At 44.2% G+C, this 19,879-nt stretch overlaps 1 protein-coding gene across 1 annotated transcript in view; it reads right to left on the bottom strand.

Moving 5' to 3' along the window:
* The window catches only part of PAPPA (pappalysin 1), a 215,893-nt gene that overhangs the window by 141,113 nt on the left and 54,901 nt on the right, over positions 1-19,879 (bottom strand). The window contains exons 4-6 of the mRNA XM_036432813.2: positions 15,923-16,216; positions 8,529-8,721; positions 2,468-2,589 (exon numbers count right to left, since the gene is read on the bottom strand). Of these exons, the coding sequence (XP_036288706.1) occupies positions 2,468-2,589; positions 8,529-8,721; positions 15,923-16,216 (609 nt within the window). The remainder of the gene's footprint in view (positions 1-2,467; positions 2,590-8,528; positions 8,722-15,922; positions 16,217-19,879) is intronic.

Genomic DNA, 19,879 nt, shown 5'->3' with positions numbered 1-19,879 from the left:
CCTGCCCTTGGCATAAACCCGAACCACTCCTCGTCTGGTTGGTATATATCTCACCCAACCCCACATCTCCCTACTCCACACCTTGCTCTTTACGCTACAAATCCATCTGAGCTCTTCCAGCCTTACTGCAGAGCTCTCACTCAGGTGGGTCATGTCCATTAGCAGTTACTGTACCATAAATTAAAGCTGAGAAACTTTAAAGAACACACAAGCATGTGTTCCGTGGGCTATCAGAGCAGTAATAACATCACATTCCATGGAGCTGCCGGAAAGTGCTACGACATTCTCGGGAGAGAGTGAGAGTGAAAAAGGTAAACCATGTCATGTATTATTATGAAAATAATTTTAGACTTTGAGGAACCCTAATGACCTAAGCCTTCAGATGCCAGGAGGAAACCATCGATTTAAAAGATGCCAAATGTTTTTCACATTCTCCAATGCACCTTGCTTGCTGGTGTGGTGACATTTCCCAAGAAGTCCAAGGCTCCGTTTATGAGGCAGCTCCCCTTTTTCCTGCTCCCGCAACCCCCCCACCACCACCACCACCAGTGCTCCCTACTTCCATTAGCACAGGTCTCATCACCCCAGATGGTGATTATCCATCTACTTCTTTGACTCTCCTCTATTATGGTTGGCTCAGGCTTGCCCACGTGTCCAGCCCAGAGCCTGGCATACAGGCCCTGCCATGGTTATAGATGAGACTGGCTTATTCCCTGTGGGCACAGAAAGTGCAATCTGGCTAGAGACATATACTTTCTCCTGTGAGAACCCAACATGGCTTAGGTTTGGGTGGAAAGGTCCTGACTGCCCATTTCAGGAAGGACTTTCTAACAAATGGAACTGGAACAGGAAGGCCAGGAAATACTGGTGCAAGGAGAGCCTGGTGTGAGGACAGCCTCTGTGAGGGAGGGCACCGAGGGCTTCCTGCACTGGGTGAGAACCCCGGCTGGGTGACCCCGAGCATCCCTTCCACGCCTGAGGGCCTGTGACTCTGCGAGGGTTAGCTGAGGGTTTTTCCAGAATCCCTCTCGCTTCACATTCCAGATGGGCTTGTTTAGAGTTCCCGAGTTTGACTCTCATTTTTATTTTAAGCTACTTCAGAAGATTAAGTGTAGTGTTGTCATTTTTCTCTGTCACTTGCCTCTCTGATCCCTCTTCCTTTTTCTTTTCAACTTTCTTTCTAAAAATATAGAGGCAAACAGAGTTCTCACTGAACCTCAATGAGGAACCAGACTCCTTTCCCTATGAGGAATGGGTGTCCCCCCCAAGAGACTGCTGACCTGCATGGGAGCAACAGGATTGGGAGTGGGGGTGCTCTCAGTGTAAGCCTGTGAGGGAGGCCAAGGCGATGCCTGAGAAGAGAATAGGGGGTCCTGTCTCTCAGCCTGGCTTCAGCAACTAGAGCTGATCCCTAGGCAACAGATACAGCAGAAGGAAAGAGAATAGACAATAGTTTATGAGTCTCAGTTCCAAGCAGCCTTGCTTCAGGGTCACAGAGTAATAAAATATTGAGCAAAAGGTACTCTCTTAATTTTTATGGAAAACCAAGTGAACCTGGGAGCGAAGGGTACTGTATGGGACTACAGAGATCATTGGCCACTGGGAGGCTTAGGAGACTCCCCCTAACCAGGGAATGGTCTGGTCATGGGTGGAGCCCATAACACGGCAACCATGAGATGCTTCCCTCAAGGGTCTTGCAGATTAATGGATCCCAAAAAGAAGGGGAAACTGAAAGGAAAAGTAATGACACCTGTGATAATGCCCTGGATATTCCCATAAATAATTAAGAAAGAATCCAAGATACTGATGTCTTAAAGCCCCCACATGTGCACTGATCCTCAGATGACTTTGTACCTGTCAGGTTCTGGAGGTAAATATAGATGCATACCTGTCTTTGTGTGGCCTTGGCACCTACTTAATATCTCAGTGCCTTTGTTTCCTTATAAGTAAAGAGGGATGATATACGTAGGGCAGGGAAGATACTCAAAGGACATGTGCTAAATGAAGGCATGGGCATTGGGCTTCATGTTGGGCAAAGAGTACAAACTTCCAGTTGGAAGATGAAAAGGTTCAGAGGTTCTAATCTGCAGCATGGTGACTACAGTTAGTGATACTCTACTGTTGCTGAGAGTCGCTCTTCAATGTTCCGGCACCATAAAAGGTTAAGTAGGTGAGGTGATGCACGCGTTAACCAACCTTATTGTGGTGATCACTTTGTAATATACATGCATCAAATAATGACATCATACACTTGAAACTTACACAATGTTATATGTCAATTATATCTCAATCAAGCTAGAAAAAAGGACAAAAATGTTACAACTTAAAAATACTGGCCTTGCAGGGCAATCTAAGATCCAAGGAGATGGTATGGAGAAAAGATCATTGGAATCATAACACTCCATATGGACCAAAAGAGGTGTTCTTTTCACACCCAACCTGTCTGTGAGCTTCCAGGCTGGCTCACCTTCTGCTTCCCGGGGACTCCAGTGTCCGGATGGGCCACAAGGCATCGGGGAGGAGGCATTGATGGCATACTGCACCAGGATCCTCCCTTCCAGGCAAAGGTCACATGCTGATCCCAATTCTCTAGGAGGCCAAGGAGAAAAGGAAAATACACCGACTTAGGAACAGTTGAATGAGCCCCTGACTTCCCTAGGCCAAAGGCAACAGAGGACACACCTGTTTTACGTTATCCTCTTTCCTGACTATGCATGCCAAAGCTTCCAGGATATGACTGTAACTGAAAGTCCTCCCTATTGCCCAGCAAGAACCTTGTTGGGGCCTAAGTGGCTTCCATTTCAATGATGTATTCAATTCTTTAACTTCAAGGAGCATAAAATCAACAGGCCAAAGACACACTCACAACCTGCGGAATCATAATTCCATCAGCCACCCAAACCTCCACTGAGAATCTGATGTGTAGTTCTGAGAAAATCAGTCGCCCCATTTGACTTGAAATTTTATCCTTTTACCAATATTTATCAGGTACCTACCATGTGCCAGGCACCATCCTGTGTCCCAGGTATTAGATAGGAAGAAGGCAGGGTTTAGTTCCTCCACCTGAAAAATGAGTGGGCTGAACGAGAAGATAACTAGAGAACCTTCCAGCCTTGACATTCTGGGAATGGATGAGTCACTCCTTGGTTAAACACTCAAAAGCTGTTTCCTTGCCATGCCATTTCATTCCTTTTAGCAGCTTTCCAAGGGGCAAGCCAATCCCTCAGAGGAACTAGCCCCAGAAGTGGAATATTATGATGGCTTCCCCTACTGTCTACTGTCTTGTATCTGGATCCAAATTCTCTTTAGCCACAACAGCCTCTGGGATCCTATTTGTTCTCCAGACTTGGCAAATGTTTGAGAGGCAGTTGCCAGGAGGGGAGAGAGATGAACCCTCATGTACTAGGTTGGACCCAAAATTCCACAAATCTGAGTGACCACTGCAAAGGAACTGGAAAGGAAGAAAGATGCCAAGAAATGTGCCAGCCCGACCCATTATTTCTCAAAATGCAATGATCCTGCCAATAACTCCTTCGTCATTCCTAGAAGGTCCCTCCTTTGGCTTCTTGCAAGAACACAATGGGGTAGCCTTAGGGCTTTCCCTTCACAGGGAAGCTCTGCAGCCTCTGGACTCACATGGTATGGAAGAGTGTGCTGTGGATGCCACAGTTTGCTGATGCTTCCCATTCCTCCTCCACACGGATGCCAGGGAGCTCATCCCCAAACCTAAAGCTGAGCAAGCCATGCCCCTTATAATGTCAACATGTGTAATTGGGTGGATGGACTGATAGATGGATGGATGGGTAAATACTAGTCATTCAGAAAAATTGCTAAGATTCCTGACTAACCTAGACTACTTCTTCAAATTTCAGAATTTACATCCTTAGCTTCATCATTGAAAATATAAAACCATACATAGGTAGGAAGCACACTAAATATTCAAAGATAGGAAAATAATTAAATAACCTAAGATTAATTTCTCAATGAAATGGTAAGTAGTTATTCCAAAAATATTTATAAAGATGATGAAACTTCATGGAGAATGTAAGCTATAATGTTAAGTGGAAGTCATATTCAAAATTGAATTTATAGCCAGAATTTCAATGCTGTTCCAATAACCTTAACATGACAAGATATTACTGGAAGTAATTTCCATGTGGTGGAACACAAGATGATCCCTTATTTTTATTTATTTTGGTTTTCTGAGTTTTCTATATATTCTGAATGTGGATTAGCAATAATAACAACTATACAAATAAACAAACAATGACTGAAGAGAGAAAGATTTGCTCAGCACCACTATGGAGGACAGAGTTCCATTACAGTGAACACAGTCAATGCAGAGCAGCTCTGCATCACCTGAATGCCCCTGATGACAATGACATTACAAATGTCCCGGGATGGAATCAGAAACCACAGTGATCTAAATGGCCAATGAGTCTTTCTTTCTGTTTCTTTAATTTTTTTCTGGACTACATTTATATAGTAACCTACACTTCATTGAGTTCTTGACACATTCTAGGTTTCCAATAAATACTTCGATGATGAATAAACAATCATACACCTGACAGCAATGTGCCTTATTTTCACAGAGCTCCATGAAGTGTATTCCCTCATATTCAACCATCAATTCACATGTTCATTCATTGTTTGACCTATACCGGTGGTTGGCAAACTGCAGCTTGCGAGCTACATGTGGCTCTTTGGCCCCTTGAGTGTGGCTCTTCCACAAAATACCACAGCCTGGGCAAGTCTATTTTAAAGAAGTGGCGTTAGAAAAAGTTTAAGTTTAAAAATTTTGGCTCTCAAAAGAAATTTCAATTGTTGTACTGTTGATATTTGGCTCTGTTGAATAATGAGTTTGGGGACCACTGACCTATACATTCAATGGATGTCATTGAACAACGTCTGATGGCTAGTGCTATACAAGTCCTAAACACTGGCCACCCAAGAGTCAGGATATTAGATTAGGAAACTAGGGCTCATTAGTACAAAGTAATCATCCTAAGGCCATAGCTTGAAAAACCATAGATTTTGTGGCCTCTATCAAAATCAGGCAGTGTTCTATACATCCAGGGAATGTATATGCATGTTTCTTACCTTTAGCATTTATTTGATTTTCATGTTTCTGTATCTACAGAGATACTATAGACACACACACACACACACACACACACACACACACATCAAAATCATAGAAATACAGGACACTAATGCTGAAAGAGATCCTCTTTTATATCTGGGTACCTTGAGAGTCAGTGCTTAAGCTCCAAGTCTATGCTGTCAAATATGGCGATTACTGGCCACATGTGGCTATTTAAATTTAAGCCAATTAAAATTTAACAAATTTAGAAACCCAGTTCCTCCATCCCATCTGTCACATTTCAAGTGCTCCATGGTCACAGTTGGCTAAAGGCTACCATATCGACAGGGCAGGTAGAGAATATTTCCATTACTGTATAAAGTCCTATTTGGACAATGATTCACTCAGACATCCACTGTATGTTAGTGGATTAACTTCTCTCTTGTGCATCTAGAATAGTACTAGTCATACAACATCCTTGGGAGATTTGAGAAAATAAGTCACTCAAGCCGGGACCGGTTTGGCTCAGTGGATAGAGCGTCGGCCTGAGGACTGAAAGGTCCCGGGTTCGATTCCGGGCAAGGGCATGTACCTTGGTTGCGGGCACATCCCCAGTAGGGAGTGTGCAAGAGGCAGCTGATCGATGATTCTCTCTCATCGATGTTTCTAACTCTCTATCCCTCTCTCTTCCTCTCTGTGAAAAATCAATAAAATATATTAAAAAAAATAGTCACTCAAGTGATTGTCTGTGTTCTGGGATTTGGGAGAAGAATGCTGATGAGAAAGGCTAGCACCCTTCAGCTTTGAGATTGGAACACAGGCTAAGGAAGAGGGCATGGGTAAGATCCAAAAGCCTTCAGACCCCGATCTGATTCTCAGTTCAGTGCTTTTCCTAATATGCCACAGTCAATTGTTCAGATAACTGAAACCAGCCAGTCAACACATGTTTGCAAGACAGATAGAAATAAAGAAGTTAGGAAAGCCAGGGGGTGGCCCTGAATTATTTATTCAGTTGCCCATGTGTGAGGACACAGGCTGTGGGAGGATCTGAACATGTTGTTTTAAGGAAAGCTCTTGTATTCTCTGAGACCACAGATGTGAGCAACAGCAGGAGGACTAGAGGATGGCCAGGGGCGAGAGGCTGGCATTGATGGATGTAGTGGAAAACACCAGAGATGGTGCAGGAAAAGAACATCTCCAAGTAGCTAAGCAGCTCTGGGAACTGTACAATATGAGAGCTGATATATATTGAACACAGAATGTGCGTGCTGGGCATATCACAGAGGTCATCTTGTTGAAATTCCCCCAAAACTCTAGTGAAGAGGGCATGATTAGCACCTTTTTATGGAAGATCAGAGGGCCAGAGAGAATCCGAGAGGCGTGATCGCTTGCCCAAGGGCCCAAGGACTGGACTGGTAAGCCTGAGATGGAACACATACAACCTGACATCAAAGACTGTGTATTTCAAACTAAGCCAGTTTTTGGAATATAAACTGTCTGTATGGGAAAGTGACATACATATTTCCATTTCTTTACAACAATTTATTGAACTGTGGACTGACTTCCTTCAGCCATAGACTATGATCTACGTAGCTGTTAACCTTAATTAGACATGCTTCTAAAATGTCAGTTTTAATTTAACATATGATAACTCCGTTATGAAGTCTTAGACTGAACAGAATAGCTATTGTATGAGCCTCAAGTACCAACTGACTATTGGTTATTAAAAACATATTGATTGAAACACAGGGCACTGTAAAATAGAGCCATATCTCATTACACAACAATTAACCCTCCAATAGGTTTCCAACAATCAGATGGTATTTATTTAATGGACAATAACGGCTTTATGAAATACAAATTGAATACATACATAGGAAGCTTCATTTACAAAACTTCCATTTTTAAGTGGAAGTGAGGCCAAGGCTGGACCAAAAGCCTGATACTTCTCATTGCCACAGAAAAAATAAATAAATCCACGGGCTGCTGGAAAGCCTGCTCTGAAGTGTCACATGAGGTTTCCCAAACCCAGCACTGAGCTCCCAGTGAGGTAGTAGCAGAGGAGGGGGAGGGATTTCTGCAGAGGTTAGGGAGTGTCTTTCCTCCCCTGTGGTACATCCCCCTGCTGCTGAATGAAGGGTCTAGATTCAGGGACTGATGGCAGAATGGAAAATTAGAGCCCCAATTTAATGTGGTGCCGTGATCTAATATATTTTTAAACACACACACACCCCTACCTCCTTTATAATTTGGACTTTGTAAGGACTTAATTAACACACATGGGATTCTGAAACCAGGCATTGTCAAATGGGAGCTGGACTCCAACTCCTACCACCTTCTATGGGCTTCTGGTCAAATCTCCCAGCCTCTTTGAGTTCCAGTCCTTTCTCACCTGGCAGATAGGGAAGATGATCTCCCTTTTACAGAGTTACTGGGAAGGTAGATGAGACACTGTATACAAAGCACTTAGAACAGAATCTGGCACAGAGTAAGCACTGGATAGGTCACCATAACCACAGAGTAATAGGAATTAACGATTAGCTGGTTATTGTTTCTCGCATCATCCAGGCTATATCATCATAATTGGCTAACCATCCCAAAGAAGAGCTAGGGGGCTGGGGTGAGCTAGGATATAATAATCAGTACAAAATTATAGCTAAGTTCCAAAACAGGTGTCAACATGTCAACCCTCTAAAATCCAAGCCCCTGAAGCCAGAGGTCTTCAGTGGGTCTCAATGCTGAAAGGCACCTCGAGAGAAGGTCTCCACTTCAGGCACTGAGGCTTCATGAGACCCACTTTTCAGGGGAGAATATGGCTCAGGGAGAGAGAGTGACTTGCCCAAGGCCACACAGCTAGAAAATGAAAGACAGGGGAGCGGAACAAGGCATTCTGTGCCTCAATTTATCATTCCTGGTCTCCCAACAATTCTACCTTTCATTCTACAAAGAAACACTGCTCACAGTCTAAGATTACATAGATATATATGCACATGTCTATCTATATTATACATATGCATGTGTACTCACATGTAATGTATGGTTATATACATAAACATATATACACCTTCACGTATAACATGTCTACAGAGGTGTTAACCAATTTCAAGCCTTGAGCTCTTAGAAATGAGATTAGCACCTCTATCCCAGAGGTGATCCTAAATAAAAGTTTCAGGTTTTTAATATTAAAATAAAGCTAAACACTCACTCCATTCATGTAAAATATATTTTATTATTTATTAATTTATATTAGCCAGCATTCATTTATTCCTTGACCCTCAAATGTATCATGTGCCTCTATGGAGTTAGGTGCGGGGGGCACCTGTGGACGGAGGGCAAAGACAAAGAACACAGCAAAAGCTCCCTCCCAGTTTCCCTTCCCTTCCAAGTTTCCCTCTTCTTGGCAGGAGAGAGCAAGCGGAATCAACACTTCACGGGCCATGCTCACCTTTCAAAGAAGTGGCCATCGATGGGTGGAAACCACTCCAGCGTCACGGAGTCAGTCGTGTGGCCCACAATCTGGGGAGCCAGGGCGACTGGCGCCGGCTTCTTGGAGGGCTGCCAGCCCTGGTACACCAGGTCCAGGTAGCAGTGCATTCTGGCGACTTGATTGGGCGTGAAGGAGTCAGTGCAGTCGTCGTCTGCAAGGGACAGAGGGGGAGATAAGAACTTGGCTGCACGGGCCGGCATGCAGAAGGATGACGTCTCTTGGAGGCCTGAGAGCCAGCACCCCAGCCCTTGCCAACTCAGAGCCGGCCTCTTCCAGCACTCAAGAGTTAATGGTCTGTGAACAAATTAGTGCAGTCATCACTTCTGGAGACAGGTGAGGGGGAACAGGCGGAAGGGGAGGGTGGACAGGACTGAAAAAGCACGTCTGAGACAAACAGGGAATAGCCCAGAGGTCATGGCTAAGGACAAGGGCAGGACAAGCTGCTTTCCCTGAGCCCCAAATGCACTGGTCTATATATCACTCATTCCCTTATCTGCTCCCTCCCTCACCATTTATTCACTGTCTTCATTCATTCATTCACTTGTTTACTCATTCACTTGTTCCTTTATGCACTCACTTGTCCCTTCACTCTTTCGTTCACATGCATCATCCACTCATTCTTTCATTCTGCTATTCACTGATGTAGTAAGAGTCCTTCAAGCAAACCTTCTGAGCATCTATTGCATATTCTCTGCTCTGTGCCAAGGGCCACAGAAAAGTGGAATGTGGAACACCCTTTCCCTGAAGAAGCTACCCATGTAGTGCTAAAATGAAGGTCAATTAGTTGTACCAGTCAAGGTTGTTATGAGGTCTATGAAGCCATGTGACCATCGATGAATAGAAAGAGGCAGCATGTTGGGAAAGGAGAGTGAGCCAGGGAGGCTTCTAGAGGAGGAACTGGAGGTCCATCAGACTGCATGGCTAAGGCTGGGAAGACATTGGAGGGACTGCAGGGGACAAGGCTGCAAGACCACAGAGGCATAGTATGGGAATATGAAGACGACACCTGTACAGTACTGACATAGGACATTTATCATGTATGAGCAAGGCACAATGCACTGTGCTTTAGATTTAGATACACTGAGCTCTCTCATTATTTTTTGGAATAAATACTATGAAATTCTCCATTTTAGAGATGGGATTGAGACTGAGAGAGATCAAGCAACGATTTGAAGATTACAGAGCTTGGGACAAATCTGGGATTCGAACCCAGGAAATCTTGACTCCAAGGTCAGGCTTCTAATCAATATGAGAACTTCTTTCTGAGCATAAGTGAGATTTTGTGTGGGGAAAGCATCCTGCATGTGCTTGATAAATGGAAGCTGAGCTTGAGGGGGTTGGAATACAATCTCTTAAATGTCTTTTGATGCAATGACCTTCAATCCTCTTCTCCCTTCTCTAAGATATGGACTGCAGGTGGTGACCCGAGACTCAGCCCCCAAGGAAGAAGCTTGGCTCCCGTCTGTTCCTTCAACAGCTTTATTCAGCTGCCCCACTGGCAGAGCCAGGCACTTTTTTGGCTTGGTTTCCAAAAACACCACTTCCCAGAGGTGTCCGCCTGGTCAGGGTTTCCGCAGCTGGGCCCCAGACGGAGGAGCACGGGGCTCGCCAGATCTTAAAATAAACCCACCGCTGGGAATCCTGCAGCATAAGCTCACTTCACTTATCAAACCAACAGAAAATAAGTTTGGGCAGGTGCTGGGCAGTTGGACGTGCCCTTGAGAATCCAGCTTGGGGAAAGGGCAGAGGTGCAAGGAGGGTATACACAGAAGCTGCCTCTGATACCCTTAGTAATTTGTGACAGTTTCCTTTCCAGCCTTCTGGAGAAGTCTTTCACAACCTGAAGGAAGCCGAAGAGCCTGATGTTCCTTAGCAAGTTCTGTAAAAGCATGACTAACCCAAACCTCTCTCACGTCCTGATTCCTCCTTGGAAACCAAACATTCTATAGCTCCCTATTGCCTGGAGAACAGAGTTCAAACATCTCAGTCTGAGAAGGGCCAGGTCATCAGGGTACAATTTTCTTTGTTGCTAAGAGCTTTGCCGTTCATCCTGGAAGCCATGGGAAATCCACTGGATGAGCTAGAGGAAGGAGAAGGGCATGAGGGCTAGGGCAGTATGTCTGCAAAGTTAGATTAATGCATATGGGACCTGGAGTCAAGTGGGTAAGCGATTCCATGCCCTCGGCGCCTCAGCTCCCCATCTGTAAAGTGGGTGGTTCAGGGCTGATCTCAGAACATAGCTAAGGGATAAGGGGAGTAGAACACTAAGAAGCATGATAAATGCTTAGTACATGCTCACCGCCACATGATTGGGTGCGTGTGTGTGTGTGTGTGTGTGTGTGTGTGTGTGTGTGTATGTGTGTGCGAGCGTGCGCGTGGAATGTGTGAGTGTTAGAAAACTTGGAGAAGAAAATAAACAGAATATAAAATAGTCCTCTTTGATCTAGCAATATCACATTTAGGAATTCAATATGTACGAACATATGAGGAAATCTATGTAAAGAACTTTTTAAAGCATTATTTAGCATAGTAAACATATTAGAAATAGCACATCTCTCTATTAATAAGAAACAGCTGTGTAACTTAGGCCCGGGCATAGAACAGAATACAAATCAATCATTTCCAAATAAAGGAAGTAACTTTACATCTCGGATCCTAATGTATAAATGAGGGGATATTTAAATCAGTCCCACCCCATGGAGCTGTGCACATCCGTGAGCTGAAGCACAGAAAGCATCAATCAAGATGAATGGAGGATAAATTCAGTTTTTCTCTATACACTCTGATTTATTTCTTGTACCCCCAAAGAAGCACATTTACCTTTTATAAAATAAAAATTAGTCATTTCCATGCCTGTCAGTAAAAAGAGAATTTGAAAATAGAACCTGGTAGGGAACTGAGATGCCTCTGCAATTTGAAGTTGAAGTCAGAAAGGAAAGTCTGTCCCGGATGCATAACTTAGAGATGGAGCTGTTATCAAAATCCTGGGTGAGGTACCAAAGGGTTCTGTTTAATCACAAATGCTCTGTCTCAATTAGCTCATGTCTAGCTCCCCACCACCACGTGCCTTCCCGCCTGACATCTGTGGCCACTTTACCCTGGTCTCAGGACCAGTCGGCACATCTTGTTCTGTCCCCATCATGTCCCCTAGCGGAAAGGAATTTGGGGCTGGCATCCTGCTTGGAGCCCGCACCAGTCCCATGATGTTGATGGAGCCGAGTTTGCTAAGGAACATGGTTTACATCTGCGGCGGGAGCCACTGAGCACTGAGGTGCAGGGCCTGGGCGTGGTTCCTCCACTTCCTGTGGAAAGGTGGCTAAGTGCTGATCCCTGCCAGCCTCATTTTTACCCACTGGAAAATAGGAAACAATGAGGGTACCTGGACCCTAAAGCTGAGGAGGGTAGTTAGCAAGCTGACCCAGGTCTAGTTCATGGATAACTGAGTTGCCTTTTGTAAAAGTCCCTTCCTGTGTGTTGTTTTAACAATAATGATAATGACAATGACAGTAATAATAAAGTAATATGAAAATTAAAGATATTCACTGCAGAACATTTATAATATGGTAAAAAAAAAAAAAAGTAACAAAGAAATAAATATCACCCTAAACTCATGTCATAGAGGTAACATAATTAATATTTAGTATACAGGTATATGTATCGATACATATGTATGGATATGAATATGTAAATTTCTCAGCACACACATATACACACATGCGCTTGCACGCGCGCACACACACACACACACACGCACACACACCTGGTCTTACTTTATATATAAGACTCTGTGACTGTGTGTGTGACTGTTTTCACATTAAATAACTCATAAATGACTCACTAATTATCATGGACTGAACACTAGCTATGATACTAAGCCTGTCACCTATATGACAACACCTATCACACAAGGTAAGTGTGATATGCTCCATGGTATCCATGAATCAACCAAGGCTCAGAGCGGAGTAGTAACTTGCTTGGCTCAAAGGCTGGTGCATAGAGGTTTCAAGTCCGGTACCTATGCCCTGAACCTCACACTCTGAACCACTCTACCACTCTCCTAGTGGCCACATAGTGTTGCACCCTGCAGATGCCTTGTGATTTATTTCAGCAATCCATTCCCTTCGGACTTGTAAACTGTTTCTCATTTTTCACAAATATAAGCATTTTTCTTCTACACCTGGCAGATAGTAAATTCCTAATTAATATTCAGAGAATGAACCTTGCTAAGAACATTCTTCTGATTAAATTTTTAAACACAGCAACTGATTTATTTCCTTAGGATATGTTCTTTAGATATGGGGTGGCTGGGTGAAGCATATGGCACATTAAGGGCCCTGACATGGAGGAAGATGGTGATAAGACAGTGGCTCCCAGAGGTTGGAGAAGGCTGGTTACCACACTCCTGGGGGGAACCAGTGCTTGGTGGGCCCCTAGGGCCTGTTATCTTCAGGAAGGACAGTCCTGGCTGCTGCCCTCCTATCTGCCCAGGGCAATGTGACCACACTCTCTTTCTGCTCAGCTAGGTTTGCCCCGTCACCTGCTTGATGCCAGCTTGATCTGAGCACCTGGGACCCTCTCAGCCTCACCTAGTATCAGAAAGAACCAGATAATTACCGATTGATAACCTTCCAGTGAGAAAAACTGTCTTGTGTGACTCCAGACCAGGTACTGATGCTCCCTAAACCACACTCTCTGCATCTGTAAAATGGGTGCAATAATAATAGCCGACCTTATTGGGTTATTTGGAAAGTTCTGTGAGAGAAACCTATGAAGCGTTTCACAGTGTCTGGCCTGTCATTGAAACTCAATCATCAATGAGGGGAGCCATCAATGAGTATAGCCACACTGAGCCTATCAATGCAGTAGCCACCAGCTAGGCATAGTTATGTCAACTGAAATGAATTACAATTACTTACGGTTAAGAATTCAGTTCCTCAGTCTCACTAATGGCTAACATCCTGGGCAGCACAGACACGGAACAGAACGTGTTCCATCTCTGCAGAACGTTCTGCAGACTCCTCACCCCACTAGTGGCCAGGCCTGAGGAAGAAGCACTGGGAAGGCAGGACTCCAAGCAGTTGACCCCTTGGGGATCCACCCTCTTGCCTGGACTGCAAGGCCCCTAAACACTGCTCTCCTGCTCTCCAGGCCCTGAGAACCTGATCCTGCTCTGCATTTTGAATTTCATCCAGCTGCTTTTGTCACCTCATCTATCAGAGATCCTAAGGAAAACAAACATTTCAAAGCTCGTGGTCGCCTTGAATATGCTTTTGCGGGTGTAAGTTTGTTATCGTAGCTCAGTGAATTAGTTCTGCTGTTAATGGGTCACTGAGCTGAGGGGTTCCTTTAGAAAAACAACAGTAAATCAATCACCCTTTAGATCTGTACAAAGGGGAACAAAAAGAGATTTAGTTTATGGGGGTCTGGTAGCTAGTGGCAGCTCCTAGGCTCCTAAGAGGCCGGCAAGCTTCCAAACTCATGTTATTGTTTATTTTCCATGTGCGTGGCGCTGGCCAAGGAAAGGTGCCGCAGAAATGGAGCGTAAGCAGGACTGTGTGAGGGCACAGGGCACTGGATGTGGGATGTCCGCTGGGCTGGGAGTGGAACCCAGTGGGAATCTGCTTTTGAGGAAATACCCAGCACTCTGGTCTTCTCAGAGAATGAAACCTAAAGACTCTTTATGGTGCTCAGGTGGGGACTGAGTCTTAGAGAGACCTCAGCTTTGGACTGTATGAACCCGAGATCTCCAGAGATCACCAGCCCAAATGGGAAAATAGAAGACCCCTAAGGATCATCCAACTCAGTGCGTGCTCATAGCAAAGCCATCTTTCTACATGCAATCTGAAGCATAAGGCCGACGGGAATGAAAAAACACTTGGAGATCCTCCCTAGTTCAAGTGGAAACTGAGACCTAGAGCCCCACCCAGGGCAATCCCTGACGCTTCTCTGTGGAGCAGAATGGGAAAAACCACCCAGGTTTCTCAGTTTCCCTCTCTTCCATCCTCTGGGTCTTTGGTGAAGAGTGGCACCATTACAGAAGAAAAGAAGTGATGCAGTCAGATGCATGACCTGGGGCACATAATTTCAGTGCATCCCAGAACTGTCATCTGTAAAATGTGAATAGTTCCTACCCCTTAGATTTTTGGTTAGAATGAATTGAGATGGCATCTACTCTAAAGTCCTTTATGAATGATAACCTTTTATATAAGTAGAAATACTGTTATGGATAAGCATCAATTTTATAGGTCTATTATAAGAGAATTGATTCACTTTCTCGTGTCCCTGGCTCCCTCTCTCCCTTTCTTCCTAACAAGCATTTATTAAGCACATAGATCCTGTTCTGGGTGCTAGAAATATAGTGATGGACTAGAGACAATCTGCACCTTCACAGAATTCCCTTGATCGAGTGGGAAAAGAGGCCCTAAATTGAGTATTATAATAGAATCTGTGCAATTTTGTAGCTCTTGCCTTACACAGGGCTCTTGCTTAAAGGGACCAGCAGTGAGGGCTGTGGCTACTCTGGGGAAGGGGTGTCTTGTTCTAATTTGCCAAAGATGTTACAAGGGCTAGAAGTGGTCTTCACAGATGCTAAAAGGAAGTGCGGGGCATCTTAGAACACAAGGAGTGAATCTGTAATACTGTTACTAGAGGGTTTTGGAAGGACATGTGCGCTTAGAAAAAGGACAAATCAATCTCATGTAATCATTATGTACTTGCAAAACTAAAAGCATTCCATTTTTAAATTTTTATTGTAATAAAATAGCAAAGGAGGGTGTGAGAGTTTTATGGTGTGTGTTTTTTGTTTGTTTGTTTGTTTACGGTTCAAATACCACGAGCTGAGAAAAATACAGCTGAAAAACCAGGAGGGATTTTAGAAACAGAGTCTAAAGAACCCATTTTCTTGAGAAAAGAGAGGAGATGGGATGGGCTGAAAGGTACCAGGTGACAGCCATGCCTCTACTCTGGTGTCCTGAGTATCAGTCTGAGGGCTTTCCAATGTGCATCTTCCTGAGGAGCTTTCAAATGCAGCATCACCCACAGACACTTGATGTTTTCAAGGTCACAGAGTTAGTGAAGGCAGACTGAGCACTGAAACTAAGGGGTCTGACCTTGAGGCTTCATTTAAGCAGAAGCACATAGAATACTTATCAACCTGGGCATGACTTACTTTCTAAGAAAGAAGCTGCAGTAGAAAGGTTTACCAGGAGTATTATCCTGATAGACTGGAATGAGGAGTTGTTGGGAAGATGTATGAGCAGCAGTAAGCAGCTTGCTCAAAGATACTATGAGTCAGGACTGGAGCCTCTATCTGCCACCTAGCCCCGGGAATCCTGCCAAGAGTGGGGCCCTACCTGCATAGCTCATGAAGTTGTTGTAAGGAGTGTCGAAGAAGCTATGAAAGCCACAGGTGTCGTTTCCTGGCCCTGGGTCACCACAGAACTTGTATTTGGGGGCTGGGTTGGTGTCACTGCAGAGGTCTCCCGTCTCAAAAGAGGGCTCGGTCTCCATGCAGGGGTCACTGCAAGACTGGATTTCTGAGATGCCTCGGAAGATGTGATAGAGGCCCAGGCTGTGCCCGATCTCGTGGATCATGGTGTGGGTGTGCCCAGGAATGCCATAGACAGATGGGTTCAGGACGATGCCACCTGCAAGGGGAAAACCAGAGCATGAGGCAAGCTGGACACTTTGCTTCCTGATTCAGGAATCCCCTAATCAATGGGGTGCTGCCAAAAGTACCCATGGTCTTTTCCACCCTATGCCTCCACCCTATGCCTCCAACTGGCCCATGGTCAGGAGCTAGTCAATGTGGAGCTGAAATCTGAACCATGATCCCTGGACTCCAAAGTGAGGGTTCTTTATCTGAGTTCTACAGTGGATGCCTACCTCAGGGACCAAAATATGGTATCTCCTTAGATGTTGTTAATATTTGCTGAATGCTGACACAACAAAAAAAGTTATGCCAACTCAAAGTACATGTAAGCAGCTAGTATAGCATATGATATAACAATGAGTGCCTTTATCACTATTTGTTAAATAGTGATAAAGAGCTATTGTGACTTGTCATATGAATCACTGATTCAGTAGGAAGGAGTCTCAAAAGTGATTTTGTGCAATCCCTTCATTTTCCAGATGGAAACACCAATGCTTACAAAAGTGAGGCAACTTACCCAAAGTGATCTCCAACTACTTAAGAGAGATTGCATAATTTGAACTCAAGGCCTCTGATTTCTGGGCCGGGAAACATTTCTGCTGCAACTTCTTCCTTAGAAAGTAAGTCACGCTCAGGTTGATGAGTAGTCTATGTGCTTCTGCTTAAATGAAGCCCTCAAGGTCAGACCCCGTGGCTTCAGGGCTCATTCTGCCTGCATGAACTCTGTGACCTTGAGCAAGTCAATGACCATCTCTGAGTTCCAGTCCTTTTGCTCTCTAGTCTCTGCTGCCAGCACTGTGTTGCACTTGTAAAGTGACCATAAAGCCAATATTTCTTAAGCATTATGATGTCTTCCTCAGGCCAGCAGTTGAGTGTTTCCTGTGTATAATCACAGTCCTTCCCAGCCCAGCGAGACTGGCACTGATTTCCGGAGAAGTGAAGCGACTGGCCTATGGTCAGCAGCTAGTCAATGTGGAGCTGAAATCTGAACCATGATCCCTGGACTCCAAAGTGAGGGTTCTTTATCTGAATTCTACAGTGGATGCCTACCTCAGGGACCAAAATATGGTATCTCCTTAAATGTGTGTTAATATTTGCTGAATGCTGACACAACAAAAAAAAGTTATGCCAACTCAAAGCACATGTAAGCAGCTAGTATAGCATATGACATAACAATGAGTGCCTTTATCACTAACTATTTGTTAAAGTGTGGCTCACCTAGAAGGTGGTTAAAATGCACAATCTCAAGCCCCTACCAAACCTACAGCTTTAGAATCTGAATTCAAACAAGAGCCCCAGATGACTAGACTGCATAGTTTGAGGACGAATAGTCCACACCGTGTGTCTTAGAAGATAGCATTACTTTGCTTGGCGAGACAAATGATAGAGGTCTCATAGAATCAACTGGCAGCATCCTTCCATGTTCATTTCAGGCACTGAAGAAATCCATGCAGGCTAGCAGAAAGATTTGTAAACTTTAAATCTGAATGTGTCTAGGGGAAGGTTAAAAGTAAGATCTGAACTTCCTGTAAGTAGTAACTTTAAGTGCAAAGCAACATCTTATGCAATGGCGAGAGGGCAGAGCCTCGATCTGTCCTGGCAGGCCTGGTGCTGGCGAGCAGATTTATCTCGCACTGAATTGCTGGGAGGGCGAGCTTGCTCAGTCATGGGGCTGGTGGGGTCTATTCATTCTGAACTGCTCAGGGACTTCTTAAAACGCAAAGATAAAGATGTATGAGAGTGCTGTGGATATAGGGTATGTGCACGTGTGTATGTGAGAAAGGGCAGGCAGAGGCAGGGAGGAAGAGAAGATAGGAAATCTCAATTATTTTATGTCGATCATAATATAAAACATAATCCCCTTCCCACCCAGACTTTTTCCAGGGATCATGGTATAACTAGCAGAAGAAGAGAATATATATATAATTTCTAATGAATGGGATTTGATTGGGGCTACTTAAGAGAACTTGCTTATGACCAATCTCTCTCAAAACAGGGAGGTGGCAGCCTGAAGGACAGCTGATGTTAGCCTGACATGGGTTGCAATCCTCAATTTGCTTCATATTGGCTGTATGATCTTGGGAAAGTGACCTTGCCTCTCTGGGGAGTTCTAAAAGAAACAGCCACAAGAGTGTCAATGACTCTGTCTCTCCAGGAAACTTCAACGTTGAGGTAATGGGGGGAGGACCACACAGATACTTTTCAAGGATAAGAACAGGATTGCAGACTTAATGTCCAGGTGGGCTCTGCTCGTTCTACCTCATTCCCACCAGCACACCCCTTTGCACAGAGCGATAGCACAGAGTCTGAGTCCTGTTTCATTGCTTCTCTTAAAAGGTGAAATAGCTGGAGCCTGACATCATCCTGAAATACTATAACATGCTATGGATTTATAGCCTCCTGTACTCCTGGTCCTGATCCAGTCTCTGAAATTCGTGGAACATCAGGAGTACTTTTCTTTAACTTTAGAAGTCCGCTGTTCAACCACGTTAAGACTGTTCATGGCCTTTTTCGATGCTTTTCCAATAGCACAAAATTTCAGCACAGAGAAGGGTCCTTGGAGGCCACCATCTAGCCTAACCTGTTCATTTAAAATCTGAAGAAAGTGAGATCTGGGAAAAGAATGAGCCCTGCCTAAAGCCATAATGAATCTGTTCGCTGCTGAGAACAACTATGGATTTTGGCTCAGGACTAGCACAATTCCCCAGACATCATATGAAGCATGTGGTATAAGCTGATCATGCCCAAGTTTACCTAAGTTGCAATCTCTCTTTTTCACAATACCTCTCTGTCTGTCTGTGAACCCACCTGTCTGTCTACCCATTACCAACCTCAGAGTTTCTCAGCACTATTGCATTGGGACTAGATAATTCCTTTCTGTGGCCTTTGCAGGAGATTTAGCAGCATCATTGACCTCTACCCACTAGATGCCAGTAGCATCCCCTCATTTGTAATAACCAAAAATATCTCTAGACATTTCCAAATGTCTCCTAGGAGATAAAATCCACCCCTCCCCAGTTGTAGATCACCACACACACACACACACACACACACACACACAGTGGTTTAATTCTTTTAAAAACAACTGGAAAATGAGAGCTGTCTGGAGCAAACTAAGTCTAGAGTTTGATTCATTATAACATCATCATTTGAAGTTACAGAATCCTTCATCTCCAAGATAGCATAGATGCAGCTCCTGGACCATGGGCTATCCCTGGGAGACCAGGCAGCTGGAGGAAATATCCAGCATGGTCACTTGGCTGAGCCTGGGCATTCTGATGAAGACACTCACTGAGTCATCACTGCTCACTGGCGGAAATAATGGGAATATTCTACCAAAGGGAACCGGTTAAAGACACTGCAGTGCCCTCATTCAATGGAGTGTCATATGGCCATTACAAATGGCATCTTTAGAGAGATGAAAATAAACCCAGAAAGATGTGTGTGATGTTAAATGAAAAAAAGTGGGGTGGGAAGTAATTATGAAGATTGCTGCAACATGGAAAAATGTAGATAGCATAACATTCTGTGAAAAAAAGAACACAAAGGTGCGTATATGCTATGATTTTAAATATGCACAAGTTAAAAAATGCACGTCTGTGTATATCTGAGAACTGTAGAGGGCATGAAATAATTTTTTAAAAATCAAACAACGCCA

Source organism: Pipistrellus kuhlii, unplaced genomic scaffold (assembly GCF_014108245.1).
Source record: "Pipistrellus kuhlii isolate mPipKuh1 unplaced genomic scaffold, mPipKuh1.p scaffold_m20_p_12, whole genome shotgun sequence".
Lineage (NCBI taxonomy): Eukaryota > Metazoa > Chordata > Mammalia > Chiroptera > Vespertilionidae > Pipistrellus > Pipistrellus kuhlii.
Note: the sequence above shows the minus strand (reverse complement) of the source record. Positions and strands in the feature narration are given on the sequence as shown.